This window comes from Elaeis guineensis, chromosome 4 (assembly GCF_000442705.2).
Source record: "Elaeis guineensis isolate ETL-2024a chromosome 4, EG11, whole genome shotgun sequence".
Taxonomy (NCBI): domain Eukaryota; kingdom Viridiplantae; phylum Streptophyta; class Magnoliopsida; order Arecales; family Arecaceae; genus Elaeis; species Elaeis guineensis.
The window spans coordinates 10,589,840-10,614,290 of record NC_025996.2 but is presented as its reverse complement, the minus strand read 5'-3'; the positions used below and the strand labels follow the sequence as shown (position 1 = coordinate 10,614,290).

Here is a 24,451-nt window from a genome sequence, read left to right as displayed (position 1 = left end):
ATATGATAGAATGGTATACTTTATGTCAATTTTATTACACCATATGCGGTGCACAAAGAATTTGTGATGCACTCCCAACCTGGCTTAAGGTCAACTTCAATGATAGTGTGATTAGTAGTCATGGCAATGTTGGCTTTGTAATTTGGAATCTTGACTCCAGATTCATTGCGATTGATGGGATCTATCTTTTTAAGTCCACTATTTTTAGTGCAGAGCTGCTGCCCAGGAGGGCATTAGGTTTGCATGGCTGGAGCTTTAGACTGACAAGCTTGTTGTTGAAGGGGACTCTACCATAGTGTTGGATTGGTTGTGAGAGCAGGTGGGGCTCGCCTCGAAACATCGCTCATCTCCGATATCAAGAGGCTGTTGAGGGGCTGCGTCTTTATGGGTGTCAAGCATGTTTACCAAGAGGCAAATAGTACTACATATTGGGTTGTCAAATTCGTTACCGAGCACTCTGGAGGAGTTCTATAGGCGGTTTCTGCTTTGTCCCACTTTGTTCGGGACATTTTACTTTCTGCTCTTATAGGTTGTATTCATACTCGTATCGTGTGAGTACTCCGACCTATTTAAAAAAAAGAAAAAAAAAAAGACCAGCTGATGCTATGGCTTGAATTTCCGGGCTAGTCCAATCGGACGCGGGCTGGGTCGGCTCTAGATTTGTTAAAACGATTTGGTTTCAACTTAGGCCTGTAGCTCCAAAAAATTGGGGGCCTGGCTCTGGTAGGGGCATGCCAGGCCCAATTCCAGTCTTACTGCGCTACGATAACTTGGTAAAAAGCTTCGAATTATCCTTTTCTTCTTGTAGAGGTTATTGTCCATGCAATGTTTGCAAGATTCATTAGACAATCCGGAAATCTTTCAGTAATATTTTTCATCTATAATTGAAGGGAATTATTTTTCGCTTTCTCCCCTTATGGAGTAGAAAAGCCTCGTTCTGAGTGACGTCTAGTGATTGAAATCTAACCTCTAATAGCAGACTGCCATAGAATTGGTTTGTACCATTGAATTGCCCAACGATTATTATGGATCTATGCCGGAGGATAACTCAAAAGAGCTCCGAGTGCTTTGAGAGCTGTGTGGAGTGCTGTCCAATGATCCACATCGCGAAAGAAAATTAATCATTCTTTCATTGGGAAAGATATAACTCGAACCCGACTGCCATATATGAAGAAAACGAAGTGGAATGGAACGCATAAAACATCTAAAAAAAGAGTCCTTATCTCGAAAGGTGACTGGACCGAGAATGGGCAGGTTAAGGATAGAACATAGAGAAGAAAAGAGATGGGGCGTGGAAGAAGAGAGAAAAAGGAGGTAGTCACGGGGGGAAAGGTGGTCCAAGGGTTGGACGGCCAGTTCTGGGCTCTTGCTGGTAGGATGAGGCTGGTGACAGCGAGCCCGTCGGACTCTCGTGAGACATCCATATACGCGGCCCAGGCTCACGTGGTTCCCAACCGGCAATGGCACACCCATGGGGGCGCGTAGACATATATACATAAAGGGGCCAACATCCCTAGTCTGTCTCGAGAGGAGAACGAACTAAAGTCCAGCAGCGTAGCTTCTCCTTCATCTTCTTCTAGCAATGATGGGGAACGGCACCAACATGGTGTGGAACACTCTGAACTTCTGGACTGCACAGATAATGGGTGACACAGAGAGGTACACTCAGACGTCCCATTAATTCTAAGAGCCGATCATGTTTGTATCATGTTGTTTGAACATTAATCTGATGCAATGTTGACCTCCATGTTTCTCTGTATCTATTAGACTATAAGCAGCTAGTAAGGCAAAAAAAAAAAAAAAAAAAAAGAAAAGAAAAAAATCTCTCAGAGCACCTATAATATTTATATTTGATGAATTAATTCATATTTGGCCTCCTGCGGTGTTTTTGGGAACCAAGGCTGTTTCTGAGTTTATAGCACCAGTGGTCCCTTCAGCATGTTAGCCAATGATTTTCCTTTCAAATTTTTGGAGTAGAATGTGTTGGAATTGGACTCTTTTCTAGAGTTATAAACTACATATGTGTCTACGAACTCCAAGATGCCGTTCGGCAGTTCTCCCACCTTTTCTTCCTATTCACTCATTCGGCTTAATTTCTTTCTTTGTGCTGTTCCTTGTTTGTTTTTGTTAGCATATTGTACATTTGTCATTGGTATGATGCCATTTGACATGACGCGGTTCATGTAAAGTTCTGTTTATGGGGAATTTTTTGATCATTGATTACATTATTTGAGTTTCATTTGGTCTTGGAGCAACCAAAGCATTTCGATTTGGTGTTTTTCTTACCAAAAGAGCCGAGCTCTTACTTTAAGGATATAGTGGACATGCTCCTTTTTGCTTGCGACGGTTTCCTACATGATTATTTGAGTCTGCGTTGAGATTTCTTGAATTTTTTTTTTCTTTGGTGCATATGAGTAATTATTTGTTATATGTCCGTTTATATTTTGGGCAATGCAATGTCTAACATGCAGCTAGGAGTTGCCTTCTGCCATGTGGGTGAGATTTTATATTTGAGTTGACTTATAGCAAAATTTACACGTTCCATTAATCCACTTAGAGCGGACATGATCCAACGGTTACCACCATCAAATGTATGGACCTCTTCCATCTTTACATCTTAGCTCAGTAGACAACAACACACCTATACTTCATCCACGCTGTACTAGTTTTTATTCATCTACCTCCCCTTTCTTGCATGTAATTGTTGGATGGATGTCTGGCCAGGACACCACCTCCCAAGATCCTTTCAGTACCACGCGATGCAGCAGGAAGAAAGAAGAAACAAAACAAAAGGAAAAACAATCAAAATACGTGGATCAGCCACAAAAGGGCTCGCCTCCACGGGGCATGCAAACTTCACTATGAAAAGAAAATTTTACAAGAGGAGACCTCACCCTCAACCCTTGTACACCCAATTCTCTCTCACATAAAGTTCCCCTCACAAAAGCTCTCTCTCTCTTGGAGACCCCCCTGAAGAGCCTAGCGACCGCTGTCCAGGAGCCTCCTGCTCCTTCTCTCACAGCGCCCTCGCCTCTCTCTCTCCTCTCGGTTCGTACGGCAGCGAGAAACCCGAATCCACACCCTCTGTTTCGTCTCAGGCCTTTTTAAAGGCTTAAACTAGGTTTAATCCTTGATTAGAAAGGGATTAGGAATCCTAAACAAAGCCAAAAACCCTCTGAACCGTCGGATCAAGACCGGGAGCGTCCTCGGCCCTTAGATCGCGCTCCGGTCCACGAAATAGGGCCGTGGACCGCGAGAAACGCGTGGGAAACGCCCACGCAGTCCACAGACCGCGCCGTGGACCACCCGGTCCACGGTGGACCGGGGATGGGCCAGCAGGCCGCTGGGTCGCGCGTCCCGCGCGGGCCTGGGCCTGTGACGCGCGTCCCGCGCAGGCCTGGGTCGCGCGTCCCGCGCGAGCCTGGGTCCCGCGTCCCACGCGGGCCTGGGACGCGCGTCCCGCGCGCCGCCGCCTGTGGCCGCGCCGCTGCCGCCCGCCGTCGGTCTCCGGCGGTCCTCCGCCGCCTCGATTCTCATGCCAACTTCAAAAGCTCGTATCTCCTCCATCCGAACTCCGATTCTGGTGATCTTGGTCTCGTTGGACTCCGTTTTTCGCCGCGAACCTCGCTGTGGGCTCAATGTGGGCTGAATCTCGAGGCGTCAAATCCTAACAATCTCCACCTCGACTCGATATTCGGCCTCCTTCAAACTCCGAGAGCTTCTGGATCTCCTCGCCCCCATGCCCTGGGGCAATCGCCTGCTGATCATGGATGGGCAAACATGGGAGTCGAGCCAGGCTGCTCGATCCCATCTCCGTCGTATGCTGTGCTCTTCCTGACCTGAGACCTGCTCGGAGCATTATCCTGCGGCAATAGGAATCTTACCTTGCGACGTCGCCTCTCATCCTCCCGAGTCTCCTGTCTTGTGCCCGATCCGCCTCCTGGAGCTCCACCTCGCTCTGGGCTCCACCTGGCTCCCGATGCTCCACCTCGCACTGGGCTCCCTGCCAGGTAATAATGTCCTCTGCTCCCCTTCTTCCCCTCCAGCACAATCCTATCGCCGCGTAGCACCCTCAGGATTCCTCCACCAGCTACCGTCTTGTAGCCTCTCGAATCCAGTCTGCTAAGTGAGATAAGATTCTGTCTGAAATCGGGTATGTATCAGACCTCCCCCAATCTCCTCACTGCACCGTCATGTGTCCTCCAGCTGACCGTCCCAATGCCTCTGATCGCACAGCTCGATCCATCCGACAGATATACAGTGCTCTCACTGTTCTCCAGGGAGTCAAACTGCTCCTCTCTGCAACACACATGATAGGGGCATGCAGAATCTAATATCCACTGCTGGGAAGAAGTAGATACCTCGTCAGATATCTCGAAGACATCTCCATCTAAATCACTGCCGGCCGTCGCTACAGCAGCCACCGTCCGATTTTTCAGTTGAGGACAATCTCTGGCTAGATGCCCCAACTCCTCACACCGGTAACACCTGGTTTTGCTCAAGTCCCTCCTGGACTTAGACCGCCCTCGATGCGATCTCCTGTCGCTCCGTCTACCGCCTCCTGCACCTCCAGAAGTCATCAAAGCTGAGCTATCACCACCTGAGCTCGAAGCTGGGTTCTCCCTCCTGAGAACCTCGTTCTGGAGTATCGCCGCGGTGACCTCGTCCATCTTGATAGTGCTCTTCCTGTTTTCTCCATCTTCAGTCTTGCTCACCACCACTGCAATCTGCGTCCTTGTACCGCTTTGCTCTGATACCACTTGTTGGATGGATGTCTAGCCAGGACACCACCTCCCAAGATCCTTTCAGTACCACGCGATGCAGCAGGAAGAAAGAAGAAACAAAACAAAAGGAAAAACAATCAAAATACGTGGATCAGCCACAAAAGGGCTCGCCTCCACGGGGCATGCAAACTTCACTATGAAAAGAAAATTTTACAAGAGGAGACCTCACCCTCAACCCTTGTACACCCAATTCTCTCTCACATAAAGTTCCCCTCACAAAAGCTCTCTCTCTCTTGGAGACCCCCCTGAAGAGCCTGGCGACCGCTGTCCAGGAGCCTCCTGCTCCTTCTCTCACAGCGCCCTCGCCTCTCTCTCTCCTCTCGGTTCGTACGGTAGCGAGAAACCCGAATCCACACCCTTTGTTTCGTCTCAGGCCTTTTTAAAGGCTTAAACTAGGTTTAATCCTTGATTAGAAAGGGATTAGGAATCCTAAACAAAGCCAAAAACCCTCTGAACCGTCGGATCAAGATCGGGAGCGTCCTCGGCCCTTAGATCGCGCTCCGGTCCACGAAATAGGACCGTGGACCATGAGAAATGCGTGGAAAACGCCCACGCGGTCCACAGACCGCTCCGTGGACCACCCGGTCCACGGTGGACCAGGGATGGGCCAGCAGGCCGCTGGGTCGCGCGTCCCGCGCGGGCCTGGGCCTGGGACGCGCGTCCCGCGCAAGCCTGGGTCGCGCGTCCCGCGCGGGCCTGGGTCCCGCGTCCCACGCGGGCCTGGGACGCGCGTCCCGCGCGCCGCCGCCTGCGGCCGCGCCGCTGCCGCCCGCCGCCGGTCTCCGGCGGTCCTCCACCGCCTCGATTTTCGTGCCGACTTCAAAAGCTCGTATCTCCTCCATCCGAGCTCCGATTCTGGTGATCTTGGTCTCGTTGGACTCTGTTTTTCGCCGCAAACCTCGCTGTGGGCTCAATGTGGGCTGAATCTCGAGGCGTCAAATCATAACAGTAATTTTCTTGTAGACTCAGATATTTTCCATGGGTGTTTGTTGCCGATTTGATTTATATCAAGATATCATCGACTTTGTGTCGTCAAAAATTGCACTCCTCATTATTTATTTATTATTATTTATTGTGAAAATTACTTCTTTTAAGCTAAGGCTGTAATCATCTAAAGCTTTCCTCCTAGATGTCTAAGAAACGTGTATTTCTGGATAATCTTTGTTGAAAAACAAGTGCCATTTGGAAAATTAAAAAGCCCATTGTGAACTCAAAATAATGATTTCTAATGGACTTTTGTTCCCATTGTGAACTTTTGTAATGAATCAGGCTTAGGCTGCTCACATGTATCTGCAACGATTTTCCATATATCGGATGTGTCTCGTATGAACAACTGACAGGTCCCAAACAGTGAGCATCAAAGTTATGTCTAAATACTTGTATGTCCATATTGCTTCTGAGGAACGTCGGGCATTTTAGTATTACCTCATTGGAAGAAAATATAATCCAGCCCATCTTTAACATGTTAGCCTTTCTATCTTCTTGCTTATATGAATATACTATGTCATTTCATCTTGAACATAACGTCTTTGCTGCATGTTGATTTTTCAATAGGCCAAAGGAGATAGACACTTCGAATTCTCGACGACTCTGTCGTTTGCTACTCAGTATAGTTGCTATTATTGGATTGACAGCCATTCTGACAATCTCTCTTTTGAACCAACCACCCAAGAGATCTCAAAGGGTGTGGTTGAAGAAAGGGGATTTAAATAATGTGTCTCAATTCTTTGATCGCATGGCTTTACATTTGAATTCTATAGAGTGGCAGTGCCCGTGCAAAGCAATGGATGTGGTCACGGCCCCCACGAATGGTGCTCGTCTTGTTGAATTCTTTCTAATCGATGTCAATGATCCGGAGAATGTTATTCATGTCAACTCCATTGAGCAGTTCTGCAGTGTAGCTAGTAGCATTAAATACTTCAAGGGCTTTAACACAACATGCAACAAGATTTTGAAAGAAACTTTTCGGTTGAGTGGGTGGGATTTTATGGTGAGAAGCTCGAATCTGTACATGAATTCCTTAAAGATGGGAAGCCTGAATCCAATTGCTTTCATGTTTGATGTCTGCAACTCTTGGGCAGGTACAAAGATTTCCATCTGATTATGAGATTACACATCTCTGATGCACAATTTTGTTTATTCTCCTTTCATGTTATGTAGTCTTGATGATCACTAGTTTATTTACAATGATCAGTTTGAAGAAACACAAAATAGCATAAAAAAAATATATGCTTTATTTGTCTGTTTGTAATCTTTGTACAAAGCTCTATATATACAGTAAGGTTTTACATAAGAAAAAGAATAGGAATACAAGCTTGAATGTGACCAGAATGAAATCTATCCCAAAACTTTAGGCAAGGATCATGTAATTGATTGTGATTGAGAGTGATTAGTATCCTTGTTGGAGCTGTCATCCTTCCTTGAGCTGTTATGAGATAATTTTTTCATAATTTCAGCCTTGCTTCAGCTATCCATAATTTCTGCCTTGCTTGAGCTGTCACGAGGTAATTTCTCCATAATTTCAGTTTTATCACAATTAAATTTCCCATGCATTGTACGTTAACCTTTTTGTATTATGTCCACTTTTTAGAATTTAGTATGATTGCTCATCTTTTCAAGTGCTCATACCATGGAGCACATCAAAGCAATTCCTGAGTAACAATCCTGTGTTTCAAATCTTGCAACATGGTTAAACAGCTGACATTTAATTTCTTGCAATCCATATGAAATCTAAGAGAACTCCATCCATTTGTTTCGCTTAGCGAAGCATTTCATTTAAATTTTATTTGACTCCATTTGGAACAATGTAAATGACAAAAAAAAAAAAAAAAAAAACACCCTTTCGTTTGCATGACAGCAAAGCAAGTGGAGAATGGTTTCTGAAGTCTGCTTCTTTCAGTTGCCAATTCGTAAATCTGTGTTTTATGATTTATTTAAAATATGCTGGTGCGAATCAATTGTATAAGGATATTTGTTATCTTGGAGGATTTATATGATCGTTAATTTCTGTTTATTCTACTAATTTCAGTTAGTACTACAGTTTCTGATCAAACTAAATATTTCATAGGATGCAATTCTTTTTACACTTAAAAAACTCTTCTTTGTGAAACACTGCCATAACTTATGATTAGCATTGTCATCTCCGGAAATTCACTTCGAAACTAGACAAATTTCTTTTCCAACCTTTCCAGGGGGTCTCTCACAAGCTAGTTCATTCTTCTTAATCTCAAACATGGGAATGAAAGATGAGGAAGACCAGCGTCTTGACACATTCTTACGAGCCATTAGAAGTTCGCTTCAGATATGTGCCAAATATGCTAGCTGGCCTCCTCCAGACAATGATATATATTTAGCCGAATCTGTTAGAGATCCCCAATTGGACAATATTGACGAGACGAATGGTGCCAATAAGTTTGATTACGTTGTGGCCATTAGCTTCAATTGGACAGATTACTTCATGCTGTGTGCTCCAAGCTACTGCGAATACGTGGAGGCCAACACTGTGATGTGGGTTCTCTTTGCTGCTGTTGCTCAAGTTGGTGGCTTTGTTTCAGCCATGTTGTTCGCTCTGCGCACTGTGTTTTGGCCATTATCTTGTATGCTCTTTGGTTGGCCTACTTGTATCGAGACTTGCCTGAATAAAAGAGCAAACGTAGATAGCCCAAGAAGTGATGAGCGTGGAGACATTCTAATGGAAGCACCATAGAAATGATTGAGGAGTTTCCGCTCACGGTGGAATTTGCTACTTGCTAAATTTCTTCCTATATGTGGTCATTTGGTTAGGTTTTCTTGTCGATAATATGGACATTTGCTGCTTTGCTGAAATGTAATCAGTTAATGAACGATGACTTTTTTGTTTTTGCTCAATTGCAAGAATTCAAAAGCAATGGTAGCTAACAGCTTAACGTATGGAGAAGAAAAATGAATTGCAGAGATCGTCTGAAGATGTCATTTGGTGACCCAGTAACGCTTCAGTTCAGTGGTTACAGGAAACATTATTGGAGTGATCTTTGGCTTGCATTGGTTGTAGACTTGGGATTCAGTTCTCAAATTGAACCAGCAGATTTTGGTCCGAATGACTGATGAAAGTTGAAGAAATTACAGCTGATGGATTTGTTGCTTCCCCTTGTTTTTGGCCTGTGTTGCATTTGGCCTCGCAGCTTACATGTTGGGTGAATCATAGTTAGGGGTTAAGGTTAGATAATCTTTTTTTTATGAAAATCTTAATTTGAGTTGAATCTCTCTCTCTCTCTCTCTCTCACACACACACACACACATCCACTAGCCCATTTACTGAGACGGACGTAAAGAACCGACGCCCATTTACTGCGTTTTGAACAAGGCCCTAGACTTGAGAACTTTATACAGGCCCCAACCTGTGTTAAATTACAATGCCCACATTGCTGCTCACGTTACTCTGAGATCATAGCAGCAAGAACATCAATTCCTTGCAGCAGTGTGAAAAACTTTGATGATCCACAGCTTTTTTTACCTGTTTACTTCTCACTTCTCAGTCAACGCCAGTATCGTATTTGAAGCCATAGAATGGGCTGGCCGTCCTGGTTAAATATTATCAGCGTGTTGTCAGTCCTGTACCCATAAAAATGACCCATCTGTGTCCTCTGGAGTCTATGCTCCAATCCCTTCAACCAGTCTCAAAGGATTACTTACCGCCCCTAGAAAACCTCCCTTTCCAGCCAATTGTTATCATGCAACTGGAGAAATTTTTTATACATTCAATAAGCAAGAGAATCATTTTAACACATATTCCATACCAGACACAGTATTGTTCCCCACTTCCCCTGCCATCCGTTCTTCGGTGATTTTTTTTTGTTTTTTTTTCTGGGTACGGCATCTGGTGTCCAATAGTTAGTGAACCATTAATGCACTATTATTGACCATCAATTTCCATTAATGTCCTAACTCGGGGCTGCTCGAGGGAGGACTGGTGGTACCGTGCTACCTCCAGAAACTCTTGCCACTGGAATGCCCCCTGGATTGCATTATTAAAAATAATACCAGCTGCGACGTTTTTCAATTCATATTCTTCAAGCCTTCTCCCGGATGCCCTGTTTTTTCTCCTTTGCACACTGAATGACCTCCTTTGTCCCACCAACGTACAATCCGTCCAGACTTATTTATTAGATGAATCAAATTCAAATTTAATTTTGATCTATTTAATTTATTTAATTATTAAATCAGATCGTAACTCGATTTATTTAACATATTTGAGACCTATTTATTTTATTTAAAAATTATTTAATTTTTTTCTATTTTTTTAAATCCAATCTATTTTATCTATTAAATTTATTTAAATCTATTTAAGACTCACTTGACATATTTAATCTGTTTAATATAATTTTATTTATTTAATTAATAAATTATACAATTTGAATTGAATTAATTATTTAATAAATTAATTAATTTTATATCTAAATTTTTAATATATTTAAAAAATAAGTTAAATTTAGATTGATGAATTTTTTATTTAACTCGCATTCAATCCAGATGATAGTGAAGATGATAACGGTATAATAATACTGATGATAGAAATAATGATGGCAATAATGATGATGATATTAAAAAATATGATGTCAATAATGATGGTGGAAATAATAATGATGGTGAAATAATGAAAATAACAATGTAATATTAATGATGATAAAAAAATAGATATTTTATTTTTGAAAATAATAAAAAATAAGATTGTTTTACTTTTAATTTTTTAAAATAATGATTATTTTTTTGAAAGGAATAATGAAAAATTTTAAAATAAAAAATAAAAATAATAACATCAAATATATATTTCATACTGATCTCTGTAATTTTATTTTTAAAATAAAAAAAAATATTTAATAAATTTAATGTTTTTTTTCCTAGGGTCATCTAACAGTGCAATAGCTGGTTTTTGCTGCATCTGGTGTCGGACGTTCGGTCCGTTGCCAAGCTTGTGACCCACTTCAAGCAGACTCTTCCAGAAGTTAAATAACCTAAATTGTAATCCAGCTTCAGACTCAATGAGGTCAACATTGCAACAGTTATTCCAACCAAAAGAGACCGTCTTCTCTCCACGGCCACCAATGTAGCCCACATTCGTGCTAAATTTGGACAAGCATGGACGATGCCTACTAGTTTGCTGGTAAAGTCTCTCAGCAGTTGTGCCACGGAGTAAGGGTCATATTTTATCTCGATAAGGTTCAGGGGAACTCATGAGTACCGAGGCAGGACTAACCCCTACACTATATGGCCAAGAACTGCTCACAGGCATCATCTTTGTGGATTACTATATCGATTGAAAGGCGTCCATTTGCAAGATAATGATACTGGCTCCACCCTCAACTGCTTGCTTTACCTTTTCCAAAATGTATCAATATTAAAGCATGGCCTTTTGCCAATTTTGATCTACAGACTTATAGCCCTGAGTTTCACATGGAGATCTTATATGGATATAAAATTATTGCAGCATCCTTTTCCACTTTAACTCTCAATTTCTTGAGTAAAGTGGAGATTCTCGGCATGCAAAATAGGAGTCATGGACCGTACTCGACCGTAGCGTTGCCACTCCATGAGGCTCTCCTTTTGAAACCCAAATAGAACATTGTATATTTTCATGCTTATCTGATCCAGGTCCAACTCTGGAACTGTTTCCAGGTTCCAACTTTCCACGCGCTCTTTTATTCTTTCCACACCTTGGATGACTTAGACTTAGCTGCGAAGCAAGCACTAAAAGCCAAGCTCTTCCAACCACAAGGCATAAAGCCCGTTTTGCTCTGCTAAAGAAACTCGTGCAATAGGACAAGAAATGATTGCTAGAAGACATGGACCAAACCATAGCCTGGGCCATTTGAACGCCAAACCTCACCTTAAGTTTATCTCGGAGACAAGAACTGCCAACTTGCAGAAGCCACATGTACAGGTGAATCCGGAGTGCTTCATATAGATATTGTCCCACCTTTATCTCCATCTATATACGATCAGTATAGAGTGCTTCATATGAACCTTCTCCCGACATTCTGAACGCTTTGTTTCCAAGTAAATACTAGTTTTCCAATGGTGGCATCAACTTTTCTCAGTTTAATTTATTCGGAAACTTCCTGTATATATACATCTGTCCTTTGCTCTATTTAACTTCTTCGTAGTCAGGATTTTATGCGATCAATAGGAAACATATCATAAAAGAAGTCTTCGATTCAAGTCTTGTTTGAGGATATTTCCATAGACTTTCGAGGCCATGGGGTTTGACCCAAGTCTCCCAACATTGTGGCAGTTGACTCCACTACGGCGAGCAGTAATTGGAAACCTTTTGCACCCACCAGCACTAAACTATTTACTCTCTCCACCAAGATCTATGATCACGGTGGAGTAGCCGAGTAGGTGGGGCACGGCTCATGCCCAAGTTGACTGGTACTTATAATTAGGTTTGGAGTAATTCACGTATTTTGGGTTGGAAAGTGCCTTGGAATCTTATAAGAGCCCTAGTCATCCCACTAGCAGCTGCAGTGAAAAAGAATTTCCCTTTTTTTAAAAAAAAATGTTTTGGGTGCCTTACTGGAGGCTTTTTTAGCACTGCTCTCTCTGGACGATTCCATGGACCTTTTTTTTTCTTCTCTTGTTTGTGATTGCTTAATCAAAAGCCTCCTACCCTTGTCTTTCTCTCATCCCTCGTTTTATCGACTCACAAGTGCTGAGGGACATCAAGGGAAGTCAAGCATCCAACGGTCTCTTGAAATTAGATTAGTCTAATACAAGTTGGGTCCATAATTTAAATCATCTGATTGTTTTAGGTCATTGACAAATTGAATCAGTAATTGAATGGAAGTTATAGGCCAATCGCGTCTTTGTTTATTAGATAATAAGAAGCTAGGAGCAAAATGTATATTGATCCAATGAAGGGTTATGAGCTACTTATATGTCCTATGTCATGCAACGATTCAAGATAGGATAAACAAAGAATTGTCGTGATTCAACTAAGTGGGATTAATTCAAACTAGATGATTATGACATTGAGCTTATAATATTTGGCGGATACGTATGTAATCTGATTTCTATATTCAAGCCCCCTTATAGAAGTAACAAAGTCAGAAATAGATGCATTTTATTAATACGCTACAGGTATCAATCAAATCAATTATGTAGAATATAGGTCGATGAATACTAGCCTCCAATCAACAGCATCAAAATGGATGGAATTTACTTTCACCAAAAAAAAAAAAAAAAAGGATAAAATTTACACAACCCATGTTGCCCATCCCATTTCATGCTGTGTAATGGATGACTAATGTTGTGTCAATTCTACCCAAAAAAAAAAAAAAATGTTGTGTCAATTAATGCCCTCACAGCTCCAGGTGGACCTCCACCCTAATTATTATCTTCACCAAAGAGAGGAAACGATGAGCTACCAAAAGGGTAGCCATGACACACGTGGGCAATCTGACACACGTGCGAACAGGGAGTTCACCAGGTCGGCTGGTAGTGATGGGACCCAGGGCGAGTGCCGTGGTGGATGGCGCGAAAGTGACGCGATGGCCGGCTGGCTCTCCTTTCCCGGGTCCTTCCTGGCGTGCCGTGGATGGCGGCTTCCACCGCCCACCGCCTTCACCTCGGGAGCCGTCCCTCCCGTCCGCTTTTGGTCAACACCCAAACCTAATAATACATACGGCTCCTTAACCTTAGTTTTTATAAAGCTACTATAAAAATTATATATCAAATTAAAATAAATATTATGCCTTTTTTTTTTTTTTCAGATCAAGTGGTCTTATACCTGTCAGTTAATCCATGACACAAGACGCAATTAAGAAAGATGGCAGTCGTAATCACTGTTGGTTGTTTTATCATGGATAGTGATCATGTGGCTGAGACGTAGACACGTAGATGGGTGTGACGTGGAGCGAGGCACCACGGGACAATGAACAACTTGGCACGGTATGGTCAGTTAGAGCGTTGTACTTGCCCATCAAGCATGCGGTCATCCTGGCCGACAAGAGGCGGCTCGTCAGAATTTATTCATTTCAAGAGTGATGGAGTGAAGCCAATAGGCCCATCAGGTGAGCTAGACTTCGCAACCATGAAAAAAAAAAAAAAATCAACCTGCCTTGCAGCATGGGCACATTAGTATGACTTGGACCGACTGTTCTGCTGCATGGTAACTTGGTGGAATCATTTGTTATCATTGGAGCATTTCATCGGCCTGATGAATTTTTTTCCAGACATTTTAACCTGAAATTTATATGATTTCTTGATATGGCTGGTTCACTTTTCTTCTAAATTTTTAAGTATGTTCGTTCTAAATAAATTAAACATGAAAATCATAGATTGAGGTTGCTCTCTCTCTCTCTCTCTCTCTCTCTCTCTCTCTCTCTCTATATATATATATGTTGGTGTTTTTCTCAAAAAATATACGTTGGTAAGTTTGATTGACAGGGCAATAAAAAAATTTTCGAAGACACACGGGAGAGGGGCTAAAGAATGAGAAGATATTATATATTTAAAACTTAAACAAGAAAGCCGCTTTATGTAACATTTAGCTAATTTTGCCAGAGCAGATTAAATTGTGTGATAAAATTGCTTCACTTTGTGCCATATTGGAAGATGAATTATGGATAGAACCTCATAGGAAACATTGTATCAATTGGCTTATAATTAAAACACTAATGCATATTTGTTTTTCTTTACAATACATACATAACTCCAATTCGAAAGCACAAATATTGGAAATTAGGATAACCAATATTTTGTTTTTAACCTTAGTGTGAGGACCACGTAAATTGCATGGCACCCGACGAAGATCTCGAATAATAAGGTAAAAAAAAAAAAAGGAAGAAAAGAAAACAGATATCATCATCTCTGCTTCTTTATGTGTCACAACTCCGTATCGGATTCAGGGAAGGCCACCTAAATTTATCTATCTATAAAAATGAAAAAAAAAAAAAAAAAACGTACCATTATGACCGTACCAGCACATGCCTTGGGAGCCCACATGCTGCAGGCGATAGAAAGATGGACCATCAAAAACGTCGATAAAGTAGTAACCTTGCAAACTAAATGCGGTGGGAACTAGCTAGCCGATGCTGCTCCGGCCACACTAAGTTCATCCTGCCTTTCCGAAAACTGGAAGCATATAAGACATGGCTAAAAGAAGGCAATCTTTCTACGTGTCCAACAATCTGACAGCCCAACACCTGCGGCACGATTCCATTAGCCATGATATCATCCCCCTTGAGAATTTTTCAGTAGTCAATTTCGTCAATCTAAAAGCAGGGTTTCCCATAACCACAGGTCGAGGTTTTCCATGGCAGCAACAGTACTAGAATTTAATAATCCTATCGACCCTCCACTAGAAAATTCCGCGATGGTTCTGTCCACATTCGCCGAATCGCGCATAAATCGGACTTTTCTCGGGAAATAAGGGCTGATAGCTTTGTATTCCAAACAGGTGTCCCACATCCTGCGATAGACCTTCCCGTGGACTACGCCATCCCGTTGCTGTCTTAGCTGAAGCTGATCTTTCTAGAGGCTTATAAAATGTCAGGATTGGCCTTAAATAGGAGCAACCGTAATTAAAGAGGCAGTTAGTGGAGGATGTGGTTTAGAGTGTCTTTTGTGGTGGAGATCAGTTTGGCTTGGATACTCCCTCAAACGTAATTGGCTGGAAGAGGAAACAACATGTGACTAAGTGGATTGTGTGTGAAATCCACTCTTGTACATGCTATGAATAAATTGTTATCTGTGACGAAGGATTAGGTTGTAGTTTTATTGGCAGTATCGTAGTAACAGATACGGATCAGGGGCTCGTGAGTCAAAAAGATCAGGCACAAGTAAGTGCTTTGGTGAGGCAATTTTCTTGAAGCCTATTCATGACGAAATCAAAAACTATTCAAGTAATATTTAGTTTCCGGCTTCTTCTGTGAAAGTTTTAAAATTAGATACATCTCTGAATAGTATAATTTCGCTCATGCTAGTTGCTACATAATCAATACCGTACTAATGACACTCATACGTCATGTACAAGTAGATACAAACTCTTCAACCATCAAACCACCACCTGCTACATATCCAGAGTACAAAAAGGTCTTAGAATCAGATAGACGAGTGATACGGAGCCTCTTGCATACTAGTCGTGTACCCACGATTTCAAGCATTGCCGGCACGTGTCTCACCCAAGAATGGCAAGGTATATGCTTTGGTCTAATTGCCAAGAATGTGGTCCATGGCCTAATTCATGATTGTAACTTGATAATTATTTTTTCTCTCTGTTGGTTTTGGCACCATCGTAATTGGACCCCAGACCTATCCCTAAATAAATAAAGCGAGGCAAGAAAACAACGTAGACCTAATTTAAAAAGTGGCATCAGAAATAAACAAATGGGCTTAATGTGGTGGGGGGATGTAAAGCAGGGTTCCTTGCAACCAAAGCAGCTTAGACTCGGAGGGAGCCTCGGAGAAGCAGAGACTACGAGCGGATAAGAACAACCCAGCCCCTCACCACCCCCCTCCCCCCCGGCCCCACTCACGCCCACTCAAGTCTACAAAGACCTCAACCCCATCCCTTGCAGCCCCTTCTAACCCCTCCTCTCTAAGCTTTCTCACCTCTCTGTTTCTCCGCTCTCCTCCCCCCACCCTTCCCCTCTCTTCTGCCGAGTGCGTCTCTCTTATCCTTAAAAGAGAGCGAGAGATAGAGAAAAAAACGAGAACACTTTGCTCAACAAACTGGCGATCGATCACGAATCCCCCTTCAAGGAGCTCAAATTCAAGAACAGAAGGGCCATGGTGAGCTTACTATTCTTCATGCTCTCTTTCTTATTCTTTTGTTGGCTTGTTCAAATGTTGTTTTATTTGAGTTGATTTGTTTTTGCTTTAATGCTCAATAAGTTGTCAGTTGTTGTGTGGAACGGGAATTAATTGGCTTTGGAACAGGGAGGAGGAGGACCGGACGACGACAGCCGGTGGCCGCCATGGCTCCGGCCGCTGCTGTCGACCAGTTTTTTTGTGCAATGCAAGCAGCATGCTGACTCCCACAAAAGCGAGTGCAATATGTACTGCCTTGACTGCATGAATGGCGCCCTCTGCTCGCTCTGTCTCGCCCACCACCGCGACCATCGCGCCATTCAGGTATCTTTGTTTCCTTCAATCTAAATGCTTCATACACCGATTTTTTGTTCCGAAGACTTTCCTGTTTTTCTTGCAATTCGTGTTTCTTTTTTTTTTTTTTTTCAATAAATGCTATATTGTTGGTCTTATCAATTAAGAATCCGGTTCTCCATTTTTTTTTTTCTTTTTTTTTAAGCTATCGGTTTTCTTGTTTCTCGGTCTCCTAGTTCCTACGTTTCCCGGACTTCTGTGTTATTTCCCACCAATGCGACAATTTTTGGGCTTCTAATTATTTCTACTTCTGATGAGATATAATTTCTGTGGTATATTTACTGCAGATAAGGAGGTCATCCTACCATGATGTGATCAGAGTGTCTGAGATACAGAAGGTGCTGGACATCAGCGGCGTCCAGACTTATATCATCAACAGCGCCCGCGTGGTGTTCCTCAACGAGCGCCCCCAGCCGAGGCCCGGCAAAGGCGTCACCAACAACTGCGAGGTCTGCGAGCGGAGTCTCCTTGACTCCTTCCGCTTCTGCTCCCTCGGCTGCAAGGTATCCGTCCCCTCCTTTATTCCCTCGCTATTCCCTTATCTTTCGCTTGGAACAACGTCTATTTTCTTACAGTGGAGATTCAAATTCTTGTCTTTTAATTCAATGTATTGCTCGATGAAATGCCCAGATTGTTGGGACCTCTATTGATCACAAGAAGAAGAAGAAGAAGAAGAAAGCAGCGGCTTCGTCGGCCTCCGACTCCGAGGAGTCGTACACCAGCACCAGCCGCGGGAGCGAGAAGAGCAATGCAGTACAGAGCTTCACCCCGTCGACCCCACCGCCGACCGTCCTCAGCTACCGGACCGCCAAGAGGCGAAAGGGCATTCCTCACAGGGCCCCCTTTGGTAGCCTCATCTTGGAGTTCTAGATTGCTCCGGTGGTGCCACGGAATGCATACTAGTATAGACGTAGAATATACGTATGTAAGAGAAGACAAGAACACCAACCCCAACTCTCTCTTGATGTCATATAGTTCATAGCTACATGGGGATATCATCCACGGCACTCTGTGCTTCTTGATGGGGAGGCCGGTGCTGGTGACTCACATCCATGCACAGAGAAACGGAGGAGCAGATGGAAAATACCTCAGACAGCTCATAGTTTAAATAGGCTTGGAAGTGTAGCTAAACACGGAAGTGAAAGAGAAGCAATCACAGGTTATGGTGTTAGATGATATGAATGGACGTACGTGTTTACTACTCTCCTTATACCGAAGTTTTGTGATAATAGGTTGGCTTAGCCCTGGTTAAATGTAAATAGCAAGGAAGACAGAAGAATGTTAAAGAGAGAGTTTGTTGTAGCGAGGGAAAGGAGACAATGTCCATAAGATGGGGAATGTAATAAAATGCTCCTTATCTACCTGTATTGTATGCGTTTTGGTTTTATGGGGGAGTTTATTTCCGGTCCGGATTGTATCTTTCGACGTCGACCGTTGGATCGCGTCCTGCATCGATCTCAAAGCTCTTAGAACTTCCGTTTGTATAGATCCTGAAGAGACCATTGTGGGCGATCCAACGGTGGATTCGCGCGATGGAAGTCTAATCCTTCTTTCGGGCGAAAGATACCCTGTCCGTTTATTTCGCAGCATCGACACTGGTGGGTGGCTCTATCGGCTCACATGTGGGTCCCGCACCGGCGGCCGAGTTGTTTTGGTCCGCGTGTGCGTGGATGGCGTGGGGAAGCTGCCAGACTTCTTGCTTGTGTGGTCTGTCCTGACGAAGACGTGGCCGTTCATGGTTGAAATTGTTGGGGTGTACCATACTGCTTCCGTTCGTGACCCGTTCTCGGCAAGCGGCCCCCGTCTTTCATTTTGATAAATAAGTGGTCCATGGTGAATGAACACAGCGTGATGAGCATTCGATGGCTGTGGGTTGGTTTGCTGTGTGTCACGCTGGTGTGGAAGATATTGGGCGTAAGGCTCGTTCCACACGGAACTCTCGCACGCGCCAGTGGCTGTTCCCGTGATCCAATATTTACTTCATCATACGACGTATGATGGCTACCACTTTTAGACATTTAGATGAGAACAGGAATCCACGGGGCAGCAGATGACTGCGTTGAGCGGCTATCCGCTGCGATGGGCGGCGCGCTACTGACGATGGACGGGGAATACCGTGTCTCTCGTAGCTCCGCTTGTAAAAGTTGTCCAACAGAATAGTGCCACGTGGCTAGAGCGGGCAACTGGACTCCCCGCCGCCCAAGACTTCACGGCTCGACTTTTCGCTCTCGGGGGAAAATTCTTCGATGCACTCCATCTTCAAACTCGTTCACGGACCCATCGATCCCCGCTCGTGTGGTCCCCACGTTCCACCAATTGGGTGTCGATTCGGCTGTCAAAAGACTAAGAAAATTAGTCGTGTTGATTTTAACTGCTAACGTGAAATGTGTTTCTGGTTGATGCGGTTCCCACGAGCACTCCGGGGGAGGGTTGAAAGTGGGTGGAGATGTGGTTCTCACCAGGGCTTTTTCCTTGCCTCTCCCAAACCTCGAACAGCCCTGACCCAAGTGTGTTCTCTGCCTGCCATACCCCTTAATTTATTAGATTCGGCTCCTTGTGCTCCACCCACTTGCAAGCCCAAAAGCTCCGCCTAATGGTCGTTAAAAGTTGGTTTGGGTGGAGAAGAACTGGGCCCCACCCGCGACCTCTATTTCGTGGATTGGCCTAAGCCATGATGTCATTTGTTCACTAACCTTCATCGACGGCAAACCAAAACCAGTGGGCCAGTCCTTCGTTCGGTCAGCAGCATCGATGGGCATGGATTGTAATGAGGATGGATGGGCCCCTGCGTCCACCACCCCCATAGTTACGGCCGACGTATGTTAGGGGTTAGGTTTCTGATTAAAATGACCAATCTGGAGCTTGGCAAACTTAATTGGATATTTTAATGTGAAAGCAACAATGGTCCAGTGTACTTGTTCTTGCTTTATATGGTGGGAGGACATGGTTTAGGCAAGCTACTTTTCTTCTTTACTTTGTAACAGGAGAGGGAGCTGGTGGGTGGAGGTTGATGAGAACCAACCGATTTGAGAAGTGATAAGGGATGGAGGCCATGAACGTCATGTTGAATTATAGAGCCAGGTGCTTCAATTGTCGCGACCCTCCTCTCTTATGGGGTCATCTTTCTATTGTCCTCAAATAATAGGACGAGGGGAGATGAAATAAATGAATAAATAAATAATAAAGAAAGAAAAGAAAGAAAATTTTAAGGAAGGGATAAAAAGTTACTAGAAACACGTTCACATTTGCATGATTAGAATGTGGATTTGGATGTTTAATTTGGGATAAAAGTGACCATTTTGCGCCAATGGCTCCGGTTTTTGGGTGATATTTGTAGCCCTAGCTTGCCCAACTCTCGCGCCTGTGTTCCAAAACACAAAAGGAGGTAGCTAAACTGTTTGGCCTTTTTATTTGACAGTGGAAAGTCATATGAAGATTTTGGAGGGTTACGACCCACTAATCTATCATAAATCATGACTTGTGAGCTTGGTTAAGTTGCGCGTGAGACATGCGCCATGTCTCGTGCCTTGAAAGTTAGATAGTTCCATCTGATCTTGTCCTTTGTAGAAGGTAGAAGGGAAGCATATAGCGTCAGCATCAATCAAGTAATCTTCTCGCAGTGCCTTGGTTGCATTCCTGAAATTTTAGCATAAAAGAGGAAAAGAAAAAAAGAAAAAAAACGTCAACCGAAAACGAACTCAATGACTTTAGGTTATATCATAATATTTTGATAGATCTAACCCTGTTGTAGGCCAAGATCAAGCTAGCCTCAAAAATGAATCATCAGAGCCCAAGAATCAAATTATGGTGCACTAACCACTGTCAAAAAGTCTTATGATGGTAGTTATCTATAATTCAACCTTAGTAAATAGATTTCGAGTCCCCAGAAATCGACAATATTTATGCTATTCATCGTCAAATTATTGAATGGCGCCAAAACTAGCATTGAAAGGCAAGATAACTTAGTTTATTCACCATCAAAACCAATTTTCGTTTAAAAGATTAAGAGCAGTAAGATAGTTTAGTTCAGGTAACTTAGAAGTTGTTTCTCTTGTTATTTTCAAACTATCAGGATACCTAAACATTCCTAACTTTATAAGAGATATAAAACATAGAAATACCTGTTGCGGCCAATCGCCTCGTCGCCCGATCGCCGGGAAGCGTGCACCTGCAAAAGGAAGTCCGCACTGACCGGAGGCGGCTCCGGCGGGGACCCTCCGACGGTCAAGTCAGAGAGGTGACTGGGCAACAGTAAAATGTAGACAGAGAGCTCTTATCGAGAGAGAGAGAGAGAGAGAGAAGAGCGAGCCTGCGTTTTCGGGAGGGACGAAGCGGATCGATCCCTTGCACTGTTGCCTTCCCCGGTTTATATAGTGGAGCACGGTATGGCGCCGTCATTAATGACGTGGACAAGTGAGGAACTGTCAACTCACTGTGGACTGTCAGGGTCGCCGTGAAAATGTCATGTCGCCGTGTGGCTGTCCAATCACCAGGGTTGACAATGTCCTCGCGGGACAATGCCCCTAGGTAACCGCGCCGCATGTCCGTGTCAGAGCTGACAATCTGGCGGCTGTACGGCGATCAGAGGAGTCGACCGACCCTAGGTCGGTGGCCAGCTGAGTGGCGTCGGGCCCCTCCGTTGGTCGGCGAGTGAGTCGGCCATCAGACTTCTCGGTCGGTCGGCCAGTCGGTCGGTCGGCCGGAGTCGGCCGGTCGGTCGGTCGGCCCGTCGGGGTCGGCCAGTCGGAGTCGTCCGTCGGGGTCGGCCAGTCGATCGGTCGGCCGTCGGAGTCGGCCAGTCGGTCGGTCGGCCCGTCGGGGTCGACCAGTCGGAGTCATCCGTCGGGGTCGGCCAGTCGGAGTCGTCCGTCGGGGTCGGCCAGTCGGTCGGTCGGCCGTCGGAGTCGGTCAGTCGGTCGGTCGGCCCGTCGGGGTCGGCCAGCCGGAGTCGTCCGTCGGGGTCGGCCAGACGGTCGGTCGGCCGTCGGAGTCGGCCAGTCGGTCGGTCGGCCCGTCGGGGTCGGCCAGTCGGAGTCGTCCGTCGGGGTCGGCCAGTCGGAGTCGTCCGTCGGGGTCGGCCAGTCGGTCGGTCGGCCCGTCGGGGTCGGCCAGTCGGTCGGTCGGCCCGTCGGGGTCGGCCAGTCGGAGTCGTCCGTCGGGGTCGGCCAGTCGGAGTCGTCCGTCGGGGTCGGCCAGTCGGTCGGTCGGCCCGTCGGGGTCGGCCAGTCGGTCGGTCGGCCAGTCGGGGTCGGCCAGTCGGTCGGTCGTCCGTCGGGTCGGCCGTCGGAGTCGGCAGTCGGTCGGTCGGCCAGTCGGCCCCTTCGACCGTAAGTCGGTCGGTGGGTATCCCCAACAGTTGCCCCCCTCCACTCCTGAGCCCGATGTCGTGTTGGCTCGCGTGAACACGTGGGCGACGGCTTCGGACGAAAGGAGTGGTTTTCCGTCTTTTCTTGTCCCGACTCTGACGATCACATCAACGAACGATCCAATATCGGTCATCCCGACTGTAGGTCGAGCATGCACGTCGGGTCGGAGGTCGGCCAACCTCGAACGTTGCTCGTCGACACGATCATTCCGCAGAATCTGTTGTCGAGTAGCATCCGACGTATTCGGATAGGATAACGATGGCAAGTCAAATATCCATTGTCCAGCCCTTGGTCGGACGTATGCGTCGGGATGTATGATAAACGGTGGCAAGCCGAATATCCTTCGATCGGTCGTGACCAGATCGGTATGTCGCGAATGCGACTGCGGTCGTCTTGGCGTTTTGCCCTTCTTAGTCGAAGCTAAGTCGGCAAGTTAGCCAGCCGCATTAGTCGAAGCCCTTTGCCTTCAGAGGTGGGGCCGTCGTAGATATTCCGCTCCTTCGATCTCCGTCGTAGAATCCGATATGTCCTCGACGATCGAGACGTAGATTGAGCAATTGGTTCGGCGATTCGTCGATCAGGCCGATGACGGAGTCATAGATTCGGCGATCGGCAATCGAGCCATGTTGGTCGGGGCCTTTTGCCTTCAAAGGCTGAGGCCGTCGATTTCGGCGATCGGTGATCGAGCCGTTGATTCGACGATCGACGATCGGCCATGTTGGTCGGAGCCTTTTGCCTTCAGAGGCCGAGGCCGTCGATTTCGGCAATCGGTGATCGAGCCGTTGATTCGGCGATCGACGATCGGCCATGTGGTCGGAGCCTTTTGCCTTCAAAGGCCGAGGCCGTCGGTTTCAGCGATCGATGATCGAGCCGTTGATTCGGCGATCGACGATCGGCATGTTGGTCGGAGCCTTTTGCCTTCAGAGGCCGAGGCCATCGGTTTGGCGATCGATGATCGAGCCGTTGATTCGGCGATCGACGATCGGCCATGTTGGTCGAAGCCTTTTGCCTTCAGAGGCCGAGGCCATCGATTTCGACGATCGATGATCGAGCCGTTGATTCGGCGATCGACGATCGCCATGTTGGTCGGAGCCTTTGCCTTCAGAGGTCGAGGCTGTCGTAGATTCTCCGCTCCTTCGATCTCTATCAGGATCTGCGCACGAGGAGTGGGGAGAGGGGCGTAGGAGTCATACCTGCGATGCGTCGGTCTCGGACTCCATCGTCAGGGTGACTTTTGGATTCGTCGGGGTGGCGAGACCCGACTATCGGTCGGGAGCCTGCTTGGTTCGGCGGGTCCCCGACCTTTCCTCCGCTTCTCCTTCGGGCCTCTGGGTTCGGCCAAACGTCGGTCGGATGCCCTTCATCCGCGCGCATATACTTATATGCGCGCTCCAGTAGCTCGGCGTATGTCCGGGGGAGGGTCTTGTCCAGAGAGTAAGTGAATCGTGACACCCTCAGACCCCGCTTCATGGCCGAGACAGCTATGTCTTCGTTGAGATCCCGGACCTCGAGCGTGGCCGCATTGAATCGCGCCACGAAGTGTCGGAGCATCTCGTTTTCCCCCTGCTTGAGGGAGAAAAGGCTGTCCGACGTTCGCGGCGGCTTTCGGCTGGTGCTGAAATGGGCCACGAACGAGTGCTCGAACTGCCCAAAGGAGTGGATACTTCCCGATCGGAGATCGGAGTACCAGGCCCTGGCAGCTTTGTGGAGTGTGGCGGGGAAGCCGATGCAAAGGAGAGCGTCGGTTGCCCCTTGAATCATCATGAGAGCTTTGTAGCTCTCGAGGTGGTCGACTGGGTCGGTGGAGCCGTCGTATGGCTCCACATGCGGTATTTTGAACCGACTGGGAATCGGCTCGTCGAGGATCAGTCGGGAGAGAGGTTGGACGGTCTGGAAGTCGACGTCGTTCGAAGACTTCTGGCCGTCCATCTGCAACTGGGCGAGTCGGCGGTCGATTTTCTCAAACCGTCGCTCGTAGTCGTCCGCTCGTCGATGCTGGGAGACCCCAGGAGTGGAGTCTCCGGAAGATTCTGAGAGGGAGGCCGACGGTGTGCGCGGCCGTTTCTCCTTCCTTGCCCGTTCCAATGGGGAAGGGGAGGGCCGCTGGGACCGTCAGTCGTCGCGCCATGGTCGTACCTCCTCTCTCCGTGGGAGCCGCGTTGG

At 45.8% G+C, this 24,451-nt stretch overlaps 2 protein-coding genes and 1 long non-coding RNA gene across 4 annotated transcripts in view; 2 read left to right on the top strand and 1 right to left on the bottom strand.

Moving 5' to 3' along the window:
• The first annotated feature begins 1,311 nt into the window (after nucleotides 1–1,311).
• LOC114914116 (uncharacterized) overlaps nucleotides 1,312–24,451 on the top strand; it is a 36,937-nt gene continuing 13,797 nt past the window's right edge. The window contains exons 1-3 of one of the 2 annotated variants that reach the window (XM_073255519.1): nucleotides 1,317–1,659; nucleotides 6,339–6,865; nucleotides 7,976–8,905. In XM_073255519.1, coding sequence (XP_073111620.1) covers nucleotides 1,583–1,659; nucleotides 6,339–6,865; nucleotides 7,976–8,490 — 1,119 coding nt within the window. In that variant the 5' untranslated portion in view covers nucleotides 1,317–1,582 and the 3' untranslated portion in view covers nucleotides 8,491–8,905. Of the gene's footprint in view, nucleotides 1,660–6,338; nucleotides 6,866–7,975; nucleotides 8,906–24,451 lie in introns of those variants that run through there. The other variant, XM_073255520.1, reaches the window with a different exon arrangement.
• Nucleotides 12,910–15,164, bottom strand: LOC105043914 (uncharacterized). The gene is made up of 3 exons (XR_831791.4): nucleotides 14,724–15,164; nucleotides 13,546–13,754; nucleotides 12,910–13,427 (listed from the first exon to the last, which is right to left on the bottom strand). It is a non-coding gene; the product is annotated as an uncharacterized lncRNA (long non-coding RNA).
• LOC140857123 (protein RGF1 INDUCIBLE TRANSCRIPTION FACTOR 1-like) lies at nucleotides 16,280–18,283 on the top strand. Its single transcript, XM_073255518.1, has 4 exons — nucleotides 16,280–16,550; nucleotides 16,698–16,892; nucleotides 17,210–17,425; nucleotides 17,553–18,283. The coding sequence occupies exons 1-4, from the start codon at nucleotides 16,548–16,550 to the stop codon at nucleotides 17,790–17,792; spliced, it is 654 nt and encodes a 217-aa protein (XP_073111619.1). The 5' UTR covers nucleotides 16,280–16,547; the 3' UTR covers nucleotides 17,793–18,283.

What these genes read in the sequence shown, in the direction of transcription:
- LOC140857123 (XM_073255518.1), top strand. An exon ending in GCGACCATCGCGCCATTCAG is followed by an intron (nt 16,893 to 17,209) that starts GTATCTTTGTTT and finishes TATTTACTGCAG; the next exon opens with ATAAGGAGGTCATCCTACCA. An exon ending in TCTGCTCCCTCGGCTGCAAG is followed by an intron (nt 17,426 to 17,552) that starts GTATCCGTCCCC and finishes TGAAATGCCCAG; the next exon opens with ATTGTTGGGACCTCTATTGA.